This window comes from Azolla caroliniana, unplaced genomic scaffold (assembly GCF_043228905.1).
Source record: "Azolla caroliniana isolate FFs.n. ecotype wild unplaced genomic scaffold, voAzoCaro1.0.p SCAF_18, whole genome shotgun sequence".
Taxonomy (NCBI): Eukaryota; Viridiplantae; Streptophyta; class Polypodiopsida; order Salviniales; family Salviniaceae; genus Azolla; species Azolla caroliniana.
This window is the reverse complement of record NW_028230453.1, coordinates 16,058,254-16,083,562: the sequence shown is the minus strand read 5'-3', so window position 1 is coordinate 16,083,562 and position 25,309 is coordinate 16,058,254. Positions and strand designations below refer to the sequence as shown.

General features: G+C 44.9%; 1 protein-coding gene across 1 annotated transcript; it reads right to left on the bottom strand.

Annotated features, from left to right (window-relative positions):
* Positions 1-1,663: 1,663 nt before the first annotated feature.
* On the bottom strand, positions 1,664-8,030 carry EMB1691 (Methyltransferase MT-A70 family protein). Its single transcript, XM_087333756.1, has 6 exons — positions 5,632-8,030; positions 5,479-5,562; positions 5,291-5,395; positions 5,097-5,205; positions 3,436-3,587; positions 1,664-2,726 (listed from the first exon to the last, which is right to left on the bottom strand). Exons 1-6 carry the CDS (start codon positions 7,945-7,947, stop codon positions 2,223-2,225), a joined length of 3,270 nt encoding a protein of 1,089 aa, XP_087189882.1. The 5' UTR covers positions 7,948-8,030; the 3' UTR covers positions 1,664-2,222.
* Positions 8,031-25,309: the final 17,279 nt, after the last annotated feature.

Below are 25,309 nucleotides of genomic sequence, written 5' to 3'. Positions count from 1 at the left end.
TTTGCCACTATGATGCGCCCCACTAACGAGAGTTTTTTCGAACTCCAATGTATCAACTTTTGTCGAATGGAGTGAATAACTAGTGCAATCATAGTCTCCGGAGGTATGTTGAACCCAATTTGGAAACCCAAATATTTGGTGCTTGCTCCTTATCCACTTGAAAGCGGGATGGGGGTGCCACGCAGGATGTGCTTCATGAGAAAGCCATATTGCACAAGATTTGTGCCAATTGATCATGGCATTGGATCGCTTGCAAAATACGTCTAAACCACATTTTCTAGCTTTTGTAGATTTTCCAAGTCCCCTTGTAACTAAACTGCGGTGTCATCTGCAAATTCTATATCCGAAGTGTGAATGCCGCACACGAAGACCATGCAGATTTAGTTGTCGCGAGTTGAGAAAACTAGAGAGTGCTTCGGCGTATAAAATAAATAAGGATGGAGCCAGTGGGCATCCTTGTCATACAGACCACGATAGTCGGAAGAAGGGGCCCCTTTCACTTGCTAATGAAACACAACTACTGGCGTTCCTATAAAGTCCTACAATGCCTGTTTCCATGACTCTTGAAAGTCGAGTTTCCCCTTCACACTTTCTAGAAAGTTCCAGCAGACCCTATCATATGCTTTCTCAAAATCTAGGAGCACCACAGCTACCTTGTTGTTGGTACGCTTAGCAAGGGCTATTACTTCCCTAAACGAGAAAAGGTTGTCTAGGATGCTCCGATTTCTAACGAAACCTGTCTAGGACGGATGAATGAGTTAAGGGAGAAGTGGTGCTAAGCGACGTGCCACGGTTTTTGCAAGCAACTTATGGACAATATTGAGAAGAGTTATGGGCCACCACTTACTAATGTCGTTGGCACTCTGAACTAATGTATTTTTTGTCAAACATTGTTTAACCCCACCATCTAAAACATCTTGAAGGGAACACAAACAAAGAAAATTAAGTTTCGGAATCATTAGACACTAGACAATTAAAAAAATGGAGGCTTGAACAGTGATATTTTTACTTTTAGAAAGGAAATATTCCATAGACAGAAAGAGAAATGAGACTTCAAAGACAAAATGAGTCTTAAACTTTTTGTTTTGTGTGGATGTTGCTGAACAAACAGATCTGCCTATGTAGATTTGACAAACAAATTTGATTTAGAACAGATGATAAATTTTGATCCTAGTGCACAATTTAATGATCAAGGACACCGCAATTGTGAGAAAAACTTCAAGCTTTCAAACATCCCTTGAACATAATAAGCATTCACAAGAAATTTTAAATCACACATTACAATTACCAAATATTTTTTCCCTCCGGTTGTGTCTTACATGGGGCTACTTACAAGACAATCATTAAAATAGCTTCGGAAATCAAACAAACGAGAAAGTTATACCTTACTCCATCACAAACAGGTGGACATGACCATTGACCTAATAATCATGTTAAGAAGCCTATGGAATTGATGGTATAAAGCAATCCCGTACTGAAGTTAATGATATCATCTTGACATTCAATGTTTCTACAAGAACAGAGCTTAATGCTTGAGATCATTGTAAATGTTAGGTCACGCTACAAGAAGATTAATACCTCCCTAAGCATAGTTAAAACATTCTCCGGTGGTAAAATTTTGAAATATAAGACCACATCTTGAAAACCTGTGAATGTGAATTACAGTAATTTTGTGGTTCATATCTTGAGATTTTCTATCAAATTTAGCACTACATAATTATACAGATAATGATAAAAAAATATAGATTTCACCAGCAATGTGCTTTAATTCATCACCATAACCATGTCTTTGAAGCATTCTCAAAATGTGAAACACTAGTTTTTGACAGAGGACATGAAAAAATCATATGATCCATCACTCAATACCTCGCTGTCGTCTTTGATTGGTGGTTCAATTCTCATTGATGTCATAAAATGAGAATTGAGAAAGGACATCTAGAAATAATGATGACCCTTCGTGCAACACCACTTCCTCTTGATAGGTCAGGTCAGCAAATGTGGCACTATATACTGACCAAGGCACATTGAGAAATCATGATGATTCATCCCTGAATACCTTTTGATCTTCCTGATTGGCTGTAAATTTCTAAATTATGTGTTCGTCTATTGACCAGCACACATATGACCCATCCATCAATACCTCTTCATCATCTTTTAATTCATCTTCAGAACAGGTTGAGCTCTCTCATAGATTTCTCAAAATGTCACATTTCAAATTTGATTCATTGACCAAGCACATATGATGATCCATCCTTCAATACATCTTCATCTTCTTGATCAATCTTCACAGCAGATACTTCGATTCTCATTGATTTCTCCTCCTCAATTCTCATTGACTTCACCTCTTCAATCCGCAAAGATGTCGTCTCCTCATCAGCCAGCCTCATTTGACCACTATTCCCACCCCAGACAGGACCCTGGGCTGGGGAGGTCGTGGAAATGACAATAACAGAGGAAGATGTGACAGATTGAGAGATATGAGATGTTGGTCCTTGAGAAGCATTGGCTGCTTTTTTGGTGTTAGTAGCAGCGGCGGAAGGCTGAGAAGCTGAATTCGCAGCTTGTGATTGCTGTGGCTGCTGTTGAGATCTGGGAGGAGGGGATTTGGGGCGAAGTGCCTCTATTTCAGGTGTCGTACCTATCAAATGAGGTGCCTCCACGGGTGGATTTCCACGGCCTCCTTGCCACACCTTCCCATCTGCATCCCCAACAAATTTGCAATATGTCTACAAAGAAAACATCACAAACACATCATGAGGATTGATGATATTTTTCTCACTTCATGAAGTGGTTTATATTCCAACTACCATAAACAATAGATTATTTATTCTCACATAACGAGTTAGTTTTGAATACAATGTACCACTGCAACAAACATATCATTTTTCATTTAATGAGGTGATTAATATTCAAATTACCTCTATGCTAGATATTGTTTTTCACTTACCAAGGTGGTTGATATTCAAAATAGCAAAAAATCATGTTTAATCCACAGATTTGGGGTTAACCCAACAATGAGCACCAGGACCAGGAAGGACAAGTGTGATGAGAGCAAACAAATGAGAGAGATGAGTGACAGAAGGTAGATATACAACATGAACCAAAATTTTCAATGCATTAGGTATTGCTTTATCCATGTTCTCCACATATTCAGTTAAGTTTTCACACTCTCACATCCTTACGTCATTTGTGGGTATATTGCAACATTCCCTGAGGGTGCTTCACATGCACATCCTTCTGATGCAATCTTAGAATGGCAACAATATCATAAACGTATTTCTTTCCCAAAGTCTGAGGAAGATGGGCTTGATAAAGAATACCAGGATGATCAGGGTATAACTTAATTGAACTTCGTTGATATTACTGAAGATGGCAAGTTTTTTACACCGACTCTAAAACATTTATAGATTTAAAGGATGGATGATGCTTTTTTACCTGTGCATTAAAATTTGAAGATGACAGATTTTTCCCCACCGTTATCCAACCAGCACGGATGTTATGATCTTCACCAAAGAGCTCAAGCCGTCGCTTACCGAGAGCAAAATGTTCCACGATATGATAAAGTTCCTCTGGCTTTACTGTAGACCCTGCCAAAAAGTATATAATATGACAAATGAAACACGTTCTTTGGTTTTGCTATAAAGAAATGACAGCTTATAAGTGGTTCTGTGAGTCAATGTTTAAGAAAATCAGCTGGTTCCTGAATTGAATTTTCAGCACTCACCTTTGAAACATGGGGTGTCATTGATGATCAAAATGAAAATAACGAAAAAAAGGCATTGTGGAATGAAAGAAATAATGTCATGAGCTAAATTTCTATTTTCAAAGGAAAAATAGACAGACAAAATACAAATTAATTTATTGAGATACAGGTGCATAATTATCATCCTTCTGCCGAAATGTTGAGTCCTAGTCAAATGAATCGGCATCCCATCTAACTAGCCAATTATTGGGCCTCTGACCTCGGACTAATAAATTCACCTGATGACTTCACGGTTGTGCACTAAAATTGTATTGAAAATCTTCAAAGTTCATAATAATATTATGTGTGGGAAAAGAAGAAGAATGAGGCAGAAAATCCAGCATGATACAGAAAGGGCCATGTTAAGAAGTGTGGAATAAAAAGCTCAGATCCAAAGGATAACTTGGCATCAACGCTGAGGATTCATTAATTTATATGCATATAGGCAGCATAGTTGTAAAATCCTCAGCATAAATATACATACAATATGTATGCTAAGTGTTTTAAAAGTATTCTACCTTTTTTCCAAAATATTTAGAATACATATTCTAATGATAATATACTTAGAATACGTAGAAAATGTGAAATAAATTAAATACTTCTAATATTTGCACTGCATCTAACAATTGTTTTCCTAACTTTGGATGACTTCATCTCTCTAATTCATACATGTATCACACAAAAAACTTCATGTAATGAAAGGATCATGCGAGAAACTTTGCTTAATGAAGAAATTGTTTCATCTTGGAAGAAATTATTAGGCCAAATTATTATTATATATATGTATATATATATATATATATATATATATATATATATATATATATATATGTTTTTTTTTAAAACGCAAAATACTTGGAATACATTAAATACAGAAGATTATGAAGAGTATGTTTTAGAATATCTGATCTAAACCGTACTTTATACATGAAATACATGTCTTTTAACTAATTATCAGAGGCAAAGGTCATCAATATGAGCAATGAATGGTTCTGCATTTTCTGATGCCATAACCATGGCACCTTTCTGATTGATATACTTGACAATGGGTTGTATTTATGTGAATAAAGATGTGTGCAAGTCTTAACGCAGCTAATGGTTGTATACATACACATGTAGATGTAGATATATACATATATAGATAGATACATAGATACATAGATACATAGATACATAGATACATAGATACATATAAAGAAATAGATATAGTTGTAGATGTAGATGTAGATATATGTGATGATTGCCAGATACATATTCCCAAAGATGTGGAGGTGAGGGAAAGCCAAGTCTAGCAGACTTCATGTAGTAATACGAAGCAATATTGGGTGATAAATCAAATGAGTGTCATATTTACCATAAGATGGTTCTTCAGAGATAATGATATCAGTGTCAATGTTTGCATGAATAATATGTCCATCTGTACTTCGCCGAACTGTGCCTCGAATTCCCATCAAACAGTGCTCCTGCCACAGAATGCATAATCAGATACTTCTTATATAAGGCTACTAAAACTTATCTATGAACCCAACCTAACTTTCTGCAGCTTACTTTGGAATGTTGAAGAACAGTGCTTGCATCATGGCGCAAGGCTGGTGTTGGATTCTCTCTGTTTGTCTTCACCCAGCATATATCTTCACATCTTCGAAAACCCCACTGCCAAATCATGTCAATAAGTGTATGAAATCCATGTTTTATCCCTTAATTCAAAAGTAGATGACAAAAAATAAATACCAGACCTTCTTAAGGCAATGTCTTCCTTGGTCAAGGCCTTCAGCATCTCCAACCCACAAAAAGATAAAAGATGGTGTATCTGCAATTGCCTACGAAAAAATTAACAAGTTACAGCTGTCTCAATTAGAATTCAGTCATGCAGTGATAAGCGATATTACTTCGATTCGGAGATTTTGTATCTCTTCAAATGTCCACCATTCCATAGAGTCACCGACACCTGGTGCCCGACGCACATATTCTTCCCAAGGTGGATCCACTAGTATAACATCAAACTTGGTGCCAAAAATCTCAGGAGAAAGTTCAGTCGTACGAAGATCCATTTGCATATACATAGGTGGACAAGCATTGTCTGAAACAAGTTTGTCTTTCCTTGTGATAAGCTCCTTCAACTTGGGGTATTCCTCAAACCGATCGCTTAGATCCACATCACGAATGAAATTTTGAGGCCGTAAGCCGGTGTCAACAAAATGCTGGGCATAATCATTTTGTTCCCCTCTTGATGGAGCCAATCCAGCAGGGGCATTGACCTTAGGCATCATGTGGTTGGAAGGGCTCTCAGGCATCATTCCACGACCTCCAAAAGAAGGCCCTCCTCCATAAGGTGGTCCATGAAGAACATTTGATGCCCCTCTTCCAGGCCCGGGGGAATTATAAAACACATTGTGTGCAGGACCTGGACTCATATTTGGACCAAATCGAGCACCTTGAGAATGTATATTAGTAGGGCCAGGAAGGCCATGATGCATGCCAATATCACCAACTCCTCGACCTCCATTCCATCCACCATAAGGGGGTATTGGAAAACCACCTGGACCCATTACTGGTATAGACCCAGGTGGCCCCATATGCCCTCCAAAGTGAGGCACCATGACTGCACCGGGTCCAGAACCAGGAAGCGGAACTGGGCCAGGACCTGGTCCCATCATAGGTGGTGGGATTCCGCTACCTCTTTGACCATCTCTACCACCGCCACCTCTTCCTCCTTTCCATCCCCCTCTACCCCTTCCCATCTTTCCACCATATTGCATCTCTCTCATCATTGAACCTTGATTGCTAGGAAAGGGCGATCGACCATCATTACCACTTGGGCCACCTCCCCGGCCTCGTTGACCCTGGGATCCTTTAGATATTCTCGACCTTCCACCATAACCAAAATTTTGATCTAGACCAGGTGTACCTTCCTCTTCAAAATACCTATCACGGAATTCGCCTTCCCCAAGTCGCATTCTTTTGTCGCCAATCCAATCATCATCACCATTGTTTCCAAAGTATTCTCCCGAGGGTCCATTCTCCCTTCCTGATATAAATGGTGAAGTACGGCCAAGATCTCCTCTATCTATATTGTCACTCATAATACCAGAGTTTTGTGGACTACCTCTATCTTTATCTTTCCTTTCTCCATCTTTGTGGCTTCTTGTAGGTCTCTCGCCATCTTGCCTCGGAGTCTCCCATGCATCTCTTTCATAATTATACTCAACATCCTTTTCTTTTTCTTTTGGCCCGTCTTTCTGCCTGTGTAGCTCCCTATCTCTAACCCTATCTCTAATAAACTCGCTTTCATCATGGAAAGATTCCCGGGTTCTGAAATCCGAATCTCTTTCGCGATGGAATCCAGTGTCCCTATCTCTATCTCTATCTCTATCTCTATCCCTATCCCTGTCCCTATCTCTATCCCTATGATGATCCCTATCTCTGTCCCTATCTCTATCCATATCCCTATGATGATCCCTGTCTCTTCTATAGACCCTTTCATCCCTCCTATCATCCGATACATCTCGATCAAAATCATCATAATCCATCCTGCTTCTCCGTCTTGTGTCAGGACTCCATGACCTCTTCCCACCACGTCCCAGTTTTGAATTATCTTTCCATCCCCTCTTCTTATCATGATCCTCTTCCTCTCTATACAAGTCATCCCATTCTGCCCGGCTTTTCTCATCGTTATCATCATCTTCATCCTCAATTTTACCACTCAATCTCCCTCTCGGTTCAATGCTACTATCTCTAGTTTTACTAGATCTAACATTGTACACCTCTCGAATACACAATTCATCCCTCACTTCAACACTAACACCTCTACTTTTACTAAATCTAACCACATCCACCTCCCTCATATACAACTCATTCTTCTCTACCATAATTTTATCATCATCCTCATCATCATCCTGGATTTTCCCACTTGCCCTTGCTCTCTCTTCAAAGTTACCATCTCTATTTTTAATAGACATAAAACTATCCATACCTTTGTCTCCGCTGCTTCCACCGCCTGATACCATATCTTCTTCTTCTTCTTCTTCTCCTTCTTCTTCTCTCTTTCCTCTTTCGACTTCTATTTCTTGTTCTTCTGGCCTTTCCTCTTCTCTTTGGTCTGATATCTCTCCGGCTGCAACTGCGATGTCTGGAGTACTATGCCATGGGCGCTTCTCAGGCTCAGGTTCGTCCCATCGCCCACGTCGCCTCCCAGAGGCCTCCATCCAAGATGGGGGGGGAAGTTCTTCTCTAGCTCTGTTTGCTGCAGCACGCCATCGCCATCGCCATCGCCATAGCCATAGCTCTGAGGAAGGGGGGGGGGGGGGCGCAAATTAACCAGAAAATTCACCCCTCTCCATTTCTTTTATTCCCCGCATACCCCTCTCACTAAAACCACGCTTTCACAAAATTACTGAGAATACCCCTGAACCCAAGTGACCCCATATTCCATTTTGGGCAGTTCTCCATAACCTTACCTTGGGCGGACGGCCTCGCCCACCTTGACCAACCCCACTCCTATTCTACACCAGCTGCCTGTCACCTAACACAGACAATCATCTTGCCGTGAAAAGTAAAACTAATGCCCGATAAAAGGATCGGTAGGCAGCCTATACGTCTCTTTTTGAACTCTGCGTAGCTAAATGATACATGGATTGCATTCGAATTGACTTCAGATTAGTGTTTCTATTGTTAAGGAATAGCACCGAAACTACACTGCATATTTATCACCATACTACCGAGGGATATTCAGATTACTCTCAACTTTTCAAAAGTTGGGACATCATAAGTATTTACCCAAAATAATCCCTTGTGTTTTAAGGAGTTACCAAAAAGGGACATGCTAGTAATTTCTTATGTTTGTAAGTAATCGGCCACAACCGAGTTTCAACCACACAATGGAAGAAATAAAAAAGACAAAGTAGATTGATGAACACTTGCACATGATATAAGATGACACAGAATATTAACGTGGAAAACCTCGAGAGGCAAAACCACGGGAGTTCTCTAACTTCGAGCAGACTCACTATAGAGAGGAAGGGTACAATGGGAGACTCATAGGCAATGATCTCAAGCTTTGTCTTCACCAACCGACGGTTACAACATGAAATGTTTTCTGTTTCTCTCACTCTCTCTTTGTCTCTCTATCACTCCCTATGTACAACAATACAACAACTACATATATGCAACCATTTGCCCTAGTTATATTTATACTCATATAACTTATGGACTATTTACAAATGTGACCTCAACAGCCCATAAGAAACATATTTACATATCTATCTCTCTTCCGGTTCATATAAGATCCAACCGAACCCCTTTCAGGTGCATCTAATCCGGTTTTCGGATATCCTTCCGGACACTCCGATCTGGTTCATTCTTCTCCAGCTTCTCCGATCCCCATCCGAAGGGACTGGTATCTCAACAATCTCTCCCTTCACTCCGGTATGGGGTCTTCGTTAGTCTGATTCGTCTCTGACATGCGTTCAGCTTGTCGGTTGACAACACTTTGGTCAGCATATCCAATCCGTTCTCCTCCGTATGGATCTTTGTGAGAGCAAAGTCTTGGTCTTCTACCTTTTCCTGAAGCTAGTGATATCTTCTTTGGATGTGCTTCGTCCGAGAGTGGTAGACCGCATTCTTTGCAAGGTGGATGGCACTTTGACTATCGTAGTAGAGCCAATATTCCTCCTGTCGGATCCCTAGCTCTTCGATGAAGTCCTTCATCCAAAATACTTCCTTGTTGGCTTCTACAACCACCATGTATTCCGCTTCCGTTGTCGACAATGCCACCGATTTATGCAGTCTTGATTGCCATGATACTGCTCCCCCTGCATAAGTCATGATGTATCCGGACATGGACCGGTTGGTATCTACATCAGCCGACATGTCCGAATCCGTAAAGCCTTCCAATAGGGGTTTACCGGAGCCGAATTGGAGGCACATGTTCGAGGTGCCTTTCAAGTACCAAAGTATCCACTTTCCCGCATTGCTCATGAACCGGCTGACCACTCCGACTACAGAGGCATACGGTATCTTCATCATTTCCGACTTCTCTGCCTTTGTGTTCGAGCTTTGTTTTTCAAAAATCTTGCAATTTGATAGAAGTGTCAACCCGACCGGCTTCGCATTCGACATGCTAAACCTTTCGAGCACCTTGGTCACGTACTTCTTCTGTGACAACCACAATAACTTCTTCGTCCGGTCCCGGACTATGTGCATCCCGAATATCTGTCTCGCTAGACCCAGATCTTGCATTGAGAAGGTCCGGTGCAAAGCCTTCTTCAAATTCCCGATTTTGATTCAGTTCGGTCCGATGATTAGCATGTTGTCCACATACAACAGGAGTATTAGGAAGTCGCCTCTGTCAAATTTCTTCACGAACACGTAGTGGTCAACCTGCGTCTTGTGGTATCCTTGGTTGATCATGAAGGAGTCGAACTTTCGGCACCATTGCCGGGAGCTTGCATCAGTCTGCATAAGCTCTTCTTCAACCAGCACACTAGGTGCTCCTTCTCTTTCTTGACAAATCCCTCTGACTGTTGCATGTAGATCTCTTCTTTGAGGTCACCATACAGGAACATCGTCTTGATGTCTAACTGCTCAACCTCGAGGTCCATGCTTGTTGCAATGCTCAACACCGTTTGGATGGATGTCATCTATAAAGAATCGGGTATGATTCTTGTGTAGCGGAAGAGATGTGTGTTATGTGTATGTGTGAGAGGAATTAGAGGAGAGAAGAGAGAACACAAGATAGATAGAAAAAGGAATACTCAAGAGAAGGTGTATATTCACAAGTAGAATAGTAGATACAAAATGTAGCATTACAAGGAGTCCCACCCAACATAGTATAAAGTAGGAGAAGGGTGCTTTATATATAGTCACCCTCTCTCTTCATTAACTAACTACAACAACTACTCTCTCTCAGGGAATGTGAAGACTCATAGTCATGGGGAATATGTAACTCATTATTTATGTGTCATAGAATATGATTCTATGACACATGGTTAATGTGTAGAGAGTAGTGGTGTGACTCTTGACCTTTGAGTAATCATAGATTCTCAAAAGGTGTGTTCACACATTGCACTATGTTGAGCTTGATTCTCAACATCATCTTTACTACCGAGGCAAATATATCATCGAAATCCACTCCTTTCTCAATGCGGGCTTTGTACCTTGGTGGATTTCTAGCGTCTCCCGATTTCAGCTTGTACACCTACTTGTTCCGGAGTGCTCTCTTTCCTTTCAGCAGCTCTATCAATTCATATGTGTGGTTCTCATACAGAGAATCCCTCTCATCCTTTATGGCACTTAACTAGTTGTGGTTGTGGTTGTGGTGTCGTTCTTTGCTTCTTCAAAGCTTTCCGGCTCCCCCCGATTTCAGCTTGTACACCTACTTGTTCCGGAGTGCTCTCTTTCCTTTCGGCAGCTCTATCAATTCATATGTGTGGTTCTCATACAGGGAATCCCTCTCATCCTTTATGGCACTTAACTAGTTGTGGTTGTGGTGTTGTTCTTTGCTTCTTCAAAGCTTTCCGGCTCCCCCTCTTCAGTTAACAATATGCACTATTCTTCCGGAAATCTCAAGGGGGGCTCTTCTCTCCCTGAGAGGATATCTTCTTCCTTGGTTCTCTTACACTGGTTCTTCATCCGACTCCGGTTTGGGATCTTGTCGGGTTTCGGTGTCCGGATCTTCTTTGGTCGATTCGGTTCCTTTTCCAGAACCGGTCGGTCTATCGAGTGTCATCCGGCTTCCGGTTGGATGGGTTCCTATATCCTTTAACCGATCTCGGCCGGTTGATCTGGAATCCATTGTCTTCTTCTCCGACTCCCAGTCGGCAATGGTCTTGTCTTCCATGAAGACTATGTCTCAACTCCGGAAGACCTTCTTGTTAACCAAGACCTTATTGTCAACCAAGTCCCACACTCAGTAGCCAAACTCATCATCGTCTTACCTAAGGAATATGCATGGCCGGGACTTCGGATCTAATTTCACTCTCATGTCCTTTGCTACATGTATGTATGCGACACAACTAAATACATTCAGATGCCGATAAGACACGCCTTTACCGGTCCATATTCTCTACGGTATGGAAACCCTAAACCCTAAACCCTGAGGGTGATCTGTTTATCACGTAGGTCGTCGTCATTACGTAGGGTGCTAGCATGCTCTGTGGACTCTCTCCATTATAGTCCGGTTCATCCTTTCAGCCAATCCGTTTAGCTCCGACATCTTTGGCACGGTATTCCTTTTGATCGGCAGTATTCCTTGAACTGTCCTTGGTACTCTCCACCATTGTCGGCTCAAACTACCTTCAACTTCTGACCGATTTCTCTTTCTACTCTTGCATGGAGCTCCTTGAAGACGGTCAATACCTGATGCTTCGTCGTCAGTGGTGAGACCCACAACTTCCTGTTGTGGTCATCTATGAACGTCATGAAGTACTGTGACCTAGCATGGGACTTCGTGTCCACTTGGCATACATCAGTATGCAAAAGCTCTAGTGGTTCTTTTCGTCTCGTTGGTGGTCTGATCTGGAAAGAGGTTTGGTTTTGCTTGCCGATCAAGCAGTCGGTGCACCTCTCAAGTTGCTCACATTTCACCTCCAGAATGAGGTTGTCCTCAACAAGTTTACGCATCCCTTTCTTGCTCATGTGGCACAACCTCTTGTGCCACAACTCACTGGCAATGTTGGAAGCTATGTTCACTTCCTCCAGGCATATCCAAGCATGCATCAAGTACAAGGTGTTGATCTTCTGGGCTCAGTCCACGATCAGGCTCCCTTTGCTAAACTTCATGACTCCATTCTAGATGATATCGGTGTAGCCTTCATCATCTAGCTGACCGGCTGATATCAGGTTCAGTTGAACCTCCAGAATGTGTCAGACATCTTTCAACAATAGTTTGCCAAAGGTTGATGTAGTCAAATACACATCTCCTATGCCGACAGTTCGGCATACACCTTCGTTTCCCATCCTTACACACCCATGATCTCCGGCTACATAATATGTGAAACACTTCCGGTCGGGGGTCAGATGGAACGACGCTCGGGAGTCGACCACCCACGTCTTTTCGTCGCTGACAAGATGTAACTCGTTCTCCTCGGTGATAAGCAACAATTCTTCACTTGTTGCAATTGCCAATGTTCCTTTCTGATCCGAACTCTTCCAGTCCGGACCCTTCTTCGAGTCGGCATTGTCGGCTCCCCCTTTCTCCTTCTGGAAGTGTCGACAATTCTTCTGGAAGTGTCTGGGCTTCTCACAATAGAAGCACGTAGGCCTCCCCCTTGACTTCGACCTCTGTTGTTGGGGTGGGGGGTGAAGGCTTCACCCCCCTCCCAAGGGGGTTACGATAGAGAGAGAGAAGGAGAGATTGAAAATAAGAAACGACATCAAATGAGAGGGGAAAAGAGTATATTCATTACATGCCCATAAGGGCTTTATATAATACATCTAATGTAACGGTCACATGACCGTTATAAATAAGACCGTTACGCATTCTTGTACACATGCACATAATTGTGCATGTGTCCATACACATACTCATCCTCACACACTCATACACATTACACACCTTAGACTTTACACACCATACACATTACACCTTAACCCTCCCGTACACCTATACGGATAACACTTGCAACGCCTGTGGGACAGTGCATTGCACGTTGAACCCACAAGCCGATGCCGAAAAACTCTCGTTGACTAGAACTCCATCGGTCTTCTCTTCTCTCACGATCAAAAATCCCTCGACTGAATTACTGCTCTATGATCGATAACTTCGATCGGAGCTGGCTTGACCCGAACCTTCTCATTCGGTCAAAATATCGCATGATTGGATTGCACACCAATCGTCTTATCCACTGTGGTACCGTCATTTAGGTTTATCAATGATTGTGGGTGTATGTGGGTGTGTATATATCTATATGTTTTTCTTCCTTAGTGTGAGTAGTGATGAGTTTTTCTATCCTTGTGTTTCCGAAATTCTATGTCCTACCCCTCAGGTTTTTTCTAAAATTATATTAACTACCCTTATGAAACTTAGTCATGGGCCCTCCTGTTTTCAAATTCTTTAGTCCTTTTTTTTGTCCTTTAGTCCTTTTTTCGTTTGCCGTTTGCGCGCTTCCCTTCTTTCTCCTCTTCTGTCCTCTTCTTCGATTGTTGTTGCTTCTCCTTCCTCTTCATTGCTTCTATTTCTTCCTCTTCCTTTTCTCCTCGGCTCTTGAATTGGTATTCCAGCCTTCTCAATTTCCAATCTGGTCAGAAATAAAGTGGTTTTTCAACAACCCACATAAGCCCATCATTCTTGCCCTCTCGATGCTGGAGAGGATTTTTTAGGCTTCGTGCGAAGAGGTGTGAGTTGCTATGGATGATACATGCCTTGCATGATGGTAATTCCACCTGGATTGAATTTTAGTAGTGTGATTGTGCCAGATGCTGTTGAAACTTTGGATGGAGAACACGATCTAACCATGGCAGCTGCAACGGCAATGGCGCTGATCTCTTTGATTTTGCTGCTGCGTGGCCAAATGAATCAGGTTGCCAAGCTTTAGGAGATGCTTCATCAGCCTGATATGTGATGGCCTTCTTCTTCACCATAGCTACCAGCTCCACCCATAGACTTCCAAAAGAGATCCATGTTAAGTTCCTCAAACCTATCTCTTGTGATGGTGGAGTAAAAATCAATCCCTTCATAAAGGGAATCAATCTCAATTGTTGTCTTGAGCTGTATCTCTAGTAGTGGCTTTCACCACATTGGTGGCCTTCTTGTCTAGACCATTGGTTTGTTGATAATTCTCATTACATTTAGAATAGAAATCACACCAGTCATCGTTTGTGGCTTGTCTCTGAGAGTCATTGAAGTAAGCAGGCATCATGACCACAATATGCTTGATAGTAGTTCCAAGAAAAGGCTCAACAATCTCCTTCATTTTCACAATAACCATAGAGGACACCTCTTCACATGCGAGCTCCTCCTCCTCTCCCTTATACTGTACGGTGATCATAGGTTTTTCAAGGGGTCCAGAAGTAACCTTGAAAGGCTACAACTTGATATCACTCTAGACAGAAAATTAGCTACCAATAAGATGCTTGGCATCGAAAATTATATTGATAGGGTTCATGGTGACTTGCTTCTTGGCTGCATCACCAATAAGACACTCGGTGTCAGTGAAGGCAATGTAAGAGGGCGTCATTCGCGATGATCTTGACACAGTCGTGTTGCCACACACCAACACAGGAGTAAGTAGTACTAAGCTTGATACCAGATACTGATAGCAGGCCTGTCCTTGGCCATGGTGAGCAAATGAAGTAGACAAAACCACCTAGAGATTGTTGAAAAAAAAAAAACAGCTCTCGGCCACAACCGAGGAATAGGATCAACTCCAGAAAACAGGAAAATACAAAGTTCACGAAGACTATAGAGAGAGAAGAGTACACAGAGTGTTTTATGTGGAAAACCCTAAACGGGAAAAACCACGGGAGTGCACAACTCCAACTATCACTATGAACAGGGATGTACAATGGTGAAGCTTCAAGGCAACGACCTTGAGCTCACTGTCTTCGCCACAGGCGGCGGCAATACACAGAGGCGTCGACCTCTTCCTCTCTCTCTCACTTCCTCTCTCTCTCGGCTGCTCTCACTTCGCTCTCACGGCTGAAAACATAAAATGAGCAACAACATAAACTGTTTGCCCTAAGTCATATTTATACATATATGACTTTCGGGCTATTTACAAATATAGCCACAAGGGCTCTTAGCAAACATATTCACAAATATGTCCCCGCATCCGAATCTCTCTCCGGGTACATTCGTCATCCGGCTCCGTAACCGGGGTCTTCATCATCCGGATCCGTATCCGGGTACTCTTCATCCGGCTCCGTAACCGGGGTCTTCATCATCCGGGTCCGTATCCGGGTACTCTTCATCCGGCTCCGTAACCGGGGTCTTCATCATCCGGATCCGTATCCGGGTACTCTTCATCCGGCTCCGTAACCGGGGTCTTCATCATCCGGGTCCGTATCCGGGTACTCTTCATCCGGCTCCGTAACCGGGGTCTTCATCATCCGGACATCCCATCCGGAGGGACCGAAATCCCAACAAACTCCCCCTTCACTTCGGCATGGGATGTCTCTCCAACCCGATCCTCTTCCGGCATGCTTCCAGCTTGTCGGGTGTGAGCACCTTGGTCAGCATATCCGACCCGTTCTCGTTCGTGTGGATCTTCGTCAGCACGAACTCCTTGTCTTCTATCCTTTCCCGGATCCAGTGGTATCTACGCTGGATGTGTTTCGTCCGGGAATGGTAGGCCGCGTTCTTTGCAAGGTGGATGGCACTCTGACTATCGCAGTAGAGTCGGTACTCCTCCTGCCGGATCCCGAGCTCTCTAATGAAGTCCTTCATCCATATTATTTCCTTGCCGGCTTCAACAGCTGCCATGTACTCCGCCTCCGTGGTTGACAACGCAACCGTCTTCTGCAGCCTCGACTGCCACGAAACGGCTCCCCCTGCATAAGTCATCACATACCCTGATGTGGACCGGCTGGTATCTGCATCAGCCGACATATCCGAATCGGTGAAACCGTCGAGTTCGGGCTTACCGGAGCCGAATCGGAGGCACACGTTTGCCGTGCCCTTCAGGTATCGAAGTATCCACTTGACCGCGTTCCAATGCTCTTTGCCGGGATTGCTCATGTACCGGCTCACCACTCCGACTGCGTATCCGATGTCCGGTCTCGTACACACCATGGCGTACATCAGGCTCCCGACAGCTGAGGCATACGGCACTTTCATCATATCCTCCTTTTCAGCCTTTGTCTTGGGACTTTGCTTGCTGGACAACTTGCAGTTTGCCGGTAGGGTTGATCCGACCGGTCTTGCTTCCGACATGTTGAACCGTTGAAGCACCTTTGTCACGTACTTCTCTTGTGACAGCCACAACTGCTTCTTGCTCCGGTCCCGGATGATGTGCATCCCTAGTATTTGTCTCGCCGGACCCAAGTCCTTCATTGAGAAGGTTCGGTGAAGAGCCTTCTTCAGCATCCGTATCTTGACCTGGTCCCGTCCGACGATCAACATGTCGTCCACGTACAGGAGGAGTATTAGAAAATCTCCTCCTTCGAACTTCTTCACAAACACGCAGTGGTCGGACTGCGTTTTGAGGTACCCTTCGTCGGTCATGAAGGAGTCGAACTTCCGGTACCATTGCCGGGGAGCCTGCTTCAGTCCGTAAAGGCTCTTCTTCAACCGGCATACCAGGTGCTCCTTCCCTTTCTTCTCGAATCCTTCCGGTTGCTGCATGTAGATCTCTTCATCGAGGTCACCGTGAAGGAATGCCGTCTTCACGTCCATCTGTTCTACCTCGAGGTCCATGCTTGCCGCTATGCTCAGCACCGTCCGGATGGAGGTCATCTTCACTACCGGGGCAAATATCTCGTCGAAGTCGACGCCCTTCTTCTGCTGAAACCCCTTCACCACGATCCTGGCTTTGTATCTCGGGGGGTTTCCGGCATCTCCCGGTTTCAGCTTGAACACCCACTTGTTACGGAGTGCCCGTTTTCCTTTCGGCAACTCCACAAGTTCATATGTGTGGTTCTCATGCAGGGAATCCATCTCGTCCTGCATGGCACTCAACCACCTGCGGCTCTGGGTGTCATGCTTTGCTTCTTCAAAGCTCTCCGGCTCCCCTTCGTCGGTTAGCAGCACGTGCTCTGGTTCCGGAAATCTCCGGGGGGCCCTTCTCTCTCTTAGAGGATATCTCTGTTCCGGAGCTTCGGTAACTGGTTCTTCCGATTCTTCTTCATCCGAATCCATTTCGGGATCGGGGCCGGTTCCGGTATCGTTTTCATCTTCTTCGGCCGGTTCTGTTTCTTCACCGTCTTCGGCCGGGTCCTCGAGTGCTAACCGGTCCCTTGCCGGTCGGGACTGCTCCTCGTAGAGTTGATCCTCACCGGTCGACTTGGAGCTCTTCATCTTCTTCTCCGACTCCCAGTCGGCGAGTGTCTTGTTCTCCATGAAGATGATATCACGACTCCTGAATATCTTCTTGTCGACCGGGTCCCATACTCGGTAGCCGAACTCGTCGTCGCCGTAACCGAGGAATATGCATGGCCGGGTCTTTGGATCTAGCTTTCCTCTCCGGTCCTTTGCCACATGCACGTATGCGAGACACCCGAACACCTTCAGATGCCGGTAGGATACTTCCTTACCGGTCCACACTCTCTGCGGCGTGTCTCCGTCCAAAGGTACTGAGGGTGATCTGTTTATCACATATGTCGCCGTCGACATTGCCTCAGCCCAAAACCCCTTGGGTAATTTCGCATGCGCCAGCATACTCCGGACCCTCTCCATTATGGTCCGGTTCATCCTCTCGGCCAGCCCGTTCAGTTCCGGCGTCTTCGGCACAGTAAACTCGAGTCGGATTCCCTTCGAGCGACAGTACTCCTGGAACTGCCCCCGGTATTCCCCTCCGTTATCCGCTCGTATCGCTTTCAGCTTCTTGCCGGATTCCCTTTCCACTCTCGCGTGGAGTTCTTTGAAGACGGACAACACTTGGTCCTTTGTCTTCATCGGTGCCGTCCACAGTCTTCGGCTATGATCATCTATGAAAGTTACGAAGTACTGGGCTCCGCCATGTGACTTCGTTTCTACCTGACACACATCGGTGTGCACCAACTCCAATGGTGCGTTACGTCTCGTCGGTGGCCTTGAGTGGAAGGAGGTTCGGTTCTGTTTACCGGCCAGGCAATCGGTGCACTTCTCCAGGTGCACATGCTTCACTGGGATAAGGTTGTCTTCTGCAAGCCTCTTCATCCCCTTCTCACTCATGTGGCACAGTCTTTTGTGCCACAGCTCACCGGCAGTGTCGGCTGCCACATTCAGCTCTTCCGGACATAACCAGGCATTCATCAGGTACAGTGTGTTGACCTTCCGGGCCCGAGCCACTATCAAGCTCCCTTTGCTGAACTTCATGACACCGTTCCGGATGCTACCCGTGTAGCCTTCATCATCTAGCCTCCCGACCGAAATCAGGTTCAGTCGAACCTCCGGAACGTGTCGGACATTCTTCAGCAGCATCTTGCATCCGGTTGATGTCATCAGCCACACGTCTCCTATGCCGGCAATCCGGCATGTACCTTCATTTCCCATCCGGACAAAGCCGTGCTCACCGGCTGTGTAGGATGAGAAGTATTTCTTCTCCGGGGTCAAGTGGAACGACGCTCCGGAATCGACCACCCAGGTCATCTCTACACCGGCAAGGTTCAGCTCCCTCTCTTCGGTAATGAGCATTATCTCTTCTTCACTTGCCGCGAGTGCCGTCGTTCCTTTCCGGTCCTGCCCTCGCCGATCCGAACCTCTCCGGTCCGTGGCTCCCCGGTATGCACCGTTTCTCTCCGGTGACTTCTTCGAATCGGTGTCGTCGGCTCCGTTGTCCTTTCGGTAATGCCGACAATTCTTCCGGAAATGCCCCGGCTTCCCACAGTGGAAGCATGTGGGCCTTCCTCTTGACTGCGACCGGGTCCCCGACTTCTCCCGTCTTTGCGGACTCCGGTTCCATTGTCTTCCCCGATCCGATTCGGTAAGCAGCGCCTTCGAGTCGGAGACCGGTTCTTTATCTCTCCGACGCGCTTCTTCGTTCAAAATACTTGTCTTTACCGTTTGTAGGGACAAGTTATCTTCGGCGCAGGAGGTGCTGAGAGTCACCACCAAGTTCTCCCAGCTGTCCGGCAATGTACACATCAGGATGATGGCTTGCATTGCATCCTCCAACGGGAACTTGATCGCCGCAAGCTGGTTCACGAATCCCATGAACGTGCTTACGTGTTCCACCATACTCTCGCCGTCCCGGTACTTGAGATTCACAATCTTCCTCATCAGGGAGGTCCGGTTCAACGCATTCTTCCTCTCATAGAGGCCCGACAGCTTCTTCCACATTTCGTATGCGTTGGTGTCGTTCGCCACATGTTGTAGGACGCTTACGTCGACATATTGTCGGATCGTCGCTACGGCTTTCCGGTTCAGGAGCTTCCACTCCGACTCAAGTACCCCTTTCGGTATTTCCGACCTGTCAATCGGTTCGTACAGGTCCCGAACAATCAGAAGATCCTCCATCTTGATCTTCCAGTCGGCGTAATTTTGTGCATTCAGCACCATCATCATCGGCTGCCCGCTGCCGCCGCCTTCCATTTTCTGCAACAGTCGCTCTGATACCAGTTTGTTGAAAAAAAAAAAACAGCTCTCGGCCACAACCGAGGAATAGGATCAACTCCAGAAAACAGGAAAATACAAAGTTCACGAAGACTATAGAGAGAGAAGAGTACACAGAGTGTTTTACGTGGAAAACCCTAAACGGGAAAAACCACGGGAGTGCACAACTCCAACTATCACTATGAACAGGGATGTACAATGGTGAAGCTTCAAGGCAACGACCTTGAGCTCACTGTCTTCGCCACAGGCGGCGGCAATACACAGAGGCGTCGACCTCTTCCTCTCTCTCTCACTTCCTCTCTCTCTCGGCTGCTCTCACTTCGCTCTCACGGCTGAAAACATAAAATGAGCAACAACATAAACTGTTTGCCCTAAGTCATATTTATACATATATGACTTTCGGGCTATTTACAAATATAGCCACAAGGGCTCTTAGCAAACATATTCACAAATATGTCCCCGCATCCGAATCTCTCTCCGGGTACATTCGTCATCCGGCTCCGTAACCGGGGTCTTCATCATCCGGATCCGTATCCGGGTACTCTTCATCCGGCTCCGTAACCGGGGTCTTCATCATCCGGGTCCGTATCCGGGTACTCTTCATCCGGCTCCGTAACCGGGGTCTTCATCATCCGGATCCGTATCCGGGTACTCTTCATCCGGCTCCGTAACCGGGGTCTTCATCATCCGGGTCCGTATCCGGGTACTCTTCATCCGGCTCCGTAACCGGGGTCTTCATCATCCGGACATCCCATCCGGAGGGACCGAAATCCCAACAGAGATTGTATCACAAACCCTAATTGAGTGCAAAATGAAGAGAGAAAAGGAAGCAAGAGTAAAAAAAATTTAGGCCCTCAGAAAGCTAAAACTAGTAATACTAGTAAAAGAGAAGATGAGACATATGGAGAAGAACGAGGAGGTTTGAAAGAAGAAGAAAAAGAAGAGAGATTGTCTATTTGTCTAGCTATGTTGCACTGAGGCCATAATAGCTTGTCTGACATGTAGATATTGTGCGGCTTCTTGCAAGTGAGACTGAGGTTGCAGAGATCCCTGGGTGCCAAAGAAGAGAAAAGATGCGCTAATACATCTGGGAGCTCTTGCAAGAAGAAGGATGACGAGTCTTCACATTCAACCCTTTCATTGATATGAGGAAGGGGGTGGGAGCTTCAGGCACCATGGCCATGGACGTCGTTGCTTTGCTTTAGGTTTCATTCGAAACAATGCATACAGGTAGACATAGAAACGTAGAGAGGGATGGAGAGGGAGAGACTTCTTCTCAAGGGGGGTAGGCTATTCGGGCATGCCAAAAGTGTTGTTATGGCTTCACCCCCCTCCCAAGGGGGGTTACGTGTGAGAGATAGAGAAGGAGGGTGAAAATAAGGATGACACCAAAAATGAGGGGAAAAAAACTATATTCATTACATGGCCCATAAGGGGTTTATATAATACATCCAATGTAACAGTCACATCACCGTTATAAATAAGACCGTTATGCATTCTTGTACACATGCACATAATTGTGCATGTGTCCATACACATACTCATCCTCACACACTCATACACATTACACCTTAACCTTCCCGTACACCTATATGGATAACAACCTCGTCCCCGATTTGTCCTGGTTTTGGGAACTCTGATTCCGGCCTCTTCCCCATTGTGTGTCGGTTTCGGTAACCAGGGCTATTGGGTCGGAGATCACTTCCTTGTCTGTCTAACGAGCCTCTTCATCCAACAAGCTTGATTTTACCCTTGCTAGGGATAGGTGTTTCCCTTTCGGCCCGGCGTTGCCCTAAAGTGACAACTTGTTAAGAACCAGGTCCCTCCGGATGGGATCCGGATGAGAACTGGACCGGATGGATCCGGAACAAGTCCATCCGGATCCGGTGTGAACCAGCAAGTAAGAACATATTTGTAAATATATTCAGACGTGACCGTTGAGGTCATATTTGTAAATATCCTATAAGTTATATGAGTATAAATATAACTAGGGAAAATAGTGTCATGTAGGTTGTTGTTGTTATCATTATTGTTATATAGAGACACAAATAGAGAGAGAGAGAGACTAAAAGCCTTTTCTGTTGTAACTGCTGGTTGGCGAAGATACAAATCTCGAGGTTGTTGCCTCTAAGAGTCATTTTGTTGTACCCCTTCTCTCATAGTGATAGTTGGAGTCTATGGGCTCCCATGGTTTTTGTTCCCCTGATTAGGGTTTTCCACATAAACATTTGGTGTCGCCTCTATTGTTTGTGGAAGTGCATTGTTATTTTCTGGTTATTTCTTCCATTGTGAGTTTGAGACTCAATCGTGGTCGAGCGCTATTACCTACAATCTGGTATTAGAGCATGGAAGCTCACCAGCTCCAACTACCCAGTGTGGAAGTCGAAGATGAGGGACATGTTGGTGGTTAAATACCTCTAGCAGCCGGTACAGTTTGGAGACAAAAGACCAGAACATGATTGATGCCGCGACTTGAGAGGTGATGCACATGAAGATGACAACATACATTCGATGTTTCATCGACATGAGCATGTACAACAAGTTTAATGAAGAGAGTAAGGCTCATGTGCTTTGGGAGAAAATCGGCACCATGTTGGAGAGCAAGAACGCCGTAAATCGGGTTTTGGTATTTTCGGAAGTTAGTGAGACTCTGATACCAAGATGGATCCAACATGGCAGAGCATTGTCCGGATGGCTGTCATCTTTACTACTAAGGCAAAGATCTCGTCGAAATCCACACCTTTCTTCTGTTGGAAACCCTTCACCACTATCCGGGCTTTGTATCTTGGTGCATTTTTGGTGTCTCACGGTTTTGGCTTGTACACCCACTTATTCCGGAGCGCTCTCTTTCTTTTTGGTAACTCCGTCAATTCATATGTGTGGTTCTCATGCAGGGAATCCATCTCATCCTACATGGCACTTAACCACTTGCAACTGTGGGTGTCTTTCTTTGCTTCTTTGAAGCTTTCTAGCTCCCCCTCGTCGGTTAATAAGACATTCTCTACATCCAGAAATCTCCGGGGGGATTTCTCTCTCAAAGAGGATATCTTCATCCTTGGTTCTCAATCACCGGTTCCTCTGTCTATTCTTCATCCAAATCAGATTCAGGGTCTTGTTTGGTTTCGGTGTCCAAATCTTCTTCTTCGATAGGTTCAGTTTCTTGTCCGACTTTGGTTTGTCCTTCGAGTGTCATCCGGCTTCCTACCGGATGGGTCCTTGTATCTTTTGACCGATCTGTGTCGGTTGACCAGGAGTCCACTATCTTCTTCATCGACTCCCAATCAACAATGTTATTGTCTTCCATGAAGACTATGTCTCAACTCTGGAAGACCTTCTTGTCGACCAAGTCCCACACTGAATAACCGAACTCATCATCACCATATCCAAGGAATATGCATGCTCGGGACTTTAGATCCAACTTTTCTCTCTTATCCTTTGCAACAGGAACATAAGTGAGACAGTTGAACACCTTTAGATGTCGGTAAGACACTTCTTTACCGGTCCATACTCTCTAGGGTGTGTCTCCATCCAAGGGTGCTAAGGGTGATTTGTTTAACACATAGGTCGCCATCATCAGTGCCTCAACCCAAAACTTCTTGTGTAAGTTAACATGTGCAAACATGCTTTAGACTCTCTCCATCACAGTCCGGTTCATTCTTTCGACTAGCCCATTTAGTGACGACGTCTTCGGCATAGTGAATTTGAGTTGGATTCCCTTCGCCCGACAATACTCCTTGAATTGCCCCCGGTATTCACCTCTGTTGTCCACTCGAACCACCTTTAGCTTCCGGTTGGTTTCCCTTTCCATCCTCGCGTGGAATTCCTTGAAGACGGATAATACCTAGTCCTTCGTCTTCAACGGTGATACCCACAACTTCCGGCTGTGGTCGTCTATAAACATCACGACGTACTGTGATTCGGCATGTGACTTCATGTCCACTTGGCATACATCGGTATGCACAAGTTCCAGCGGTGCATTCTGTCTCGTCGGTGGTCTTGACCGGAAAGATGTTCGGTTTTCCTTGCCAACCAAGCAATCGGTGCACTTCTTAAGCTGCACGTCTTTCACCTTCAGAATGAGGTTATCCTCGGTAATTTTATGCATCCCTTTCTGGCTCATGTGGTACAACCTCTTGTGCCACAACTCACTGACATTGTCGGATGCCACATTCACTTCTTCCCAGTATATCCGGGCATGCATCAAGTACATCGTGTTGATTTTTCGGGCTCAAGCCACGATCAGGATTCCTTTGCAAAACTTCGTGACTCCATTCTGGATGCTACCCGTGTAGCCTTCATCATCTAGTCGACCGGCTGATATCAGGTTCAACCGAACCTCCAGAATGTGTCGTTCATCTTTCAGCAGCAACTTGCACCCGGTTGACGTTGTCAAACACACATGCATCAGGTACATCGTGTTGATTTTTCGGGCTCGAGCCACGATCAGGATTCCTTTGCAAAACTTCATGACTCCATTCTGGATGCTACCCGTGTAGCCTTCATCATCTAGTTGACCGGCTGATATCAGGTTCAACCAAACCTCCAGAATGTTTCGTACATCTTTCAGTAGCAACTTGCACCCGGTTGATGTTGTCAAACACATTGTTGGGAAATCGGTCCCTCCGGATGGGATCGGGCTGTGAACGAAGAGATTTGGAAACCGGATCGGATGGACTCGGTGAGAACCAGAAGAGAAGACAGTTTTGTAAATATGTCTTGAGTAAGCCTATTGAGGCTACATTTGTAAATAACCCTAAGTTCATATAAGTATAAATATGACTTAGGGCAATCACTTTAGGTGTGTGATAGTGCATAGTGTTGTTGTCATACTGTTGTAACTGTTGTACAGAGAGCGATAGTGAGAGAGAGTGTGAGATACAGAGCAATACTCTGTTGTAACCGCCGGTTGGCGAAGATACAGAGCTTGAGATCGTTGCCTCTGAGGCTCTGAATGTACCTTTCTCATATAGTGATAGTTTGGAGTCTGTGGGCTCCCATGGTTTTTCCCTATTAGGGTTTTCCACGTAAACATCTTGTGTATTTCCTTGTGTACTCTCCATTTCCCATTTATGTGTTTCATTCTCATAGAAGTGATTCAAGACTCGGTTGTGGGCGAGCAATATTCCGTGCTATTCTCTTCAAACTGGTATCAGAGCGAACAACACAAGAAATGGAAGAATCGTTCGGAGCCATGTTCAAGCTCACCGGCTCCAACTACTCAGTGTGGAAGTCGAAGATGAGGGATATGCTGGTGGTTAAAGATCTTTGGTTGTCGGTTCAGTTCGGGGACAAGAGACCGGATAAGATCAACACCATAGCATGGGAGGTGATGCACATGAAGACAACGACATACATCCGGTGCTTCATCGACATGAGCCTAT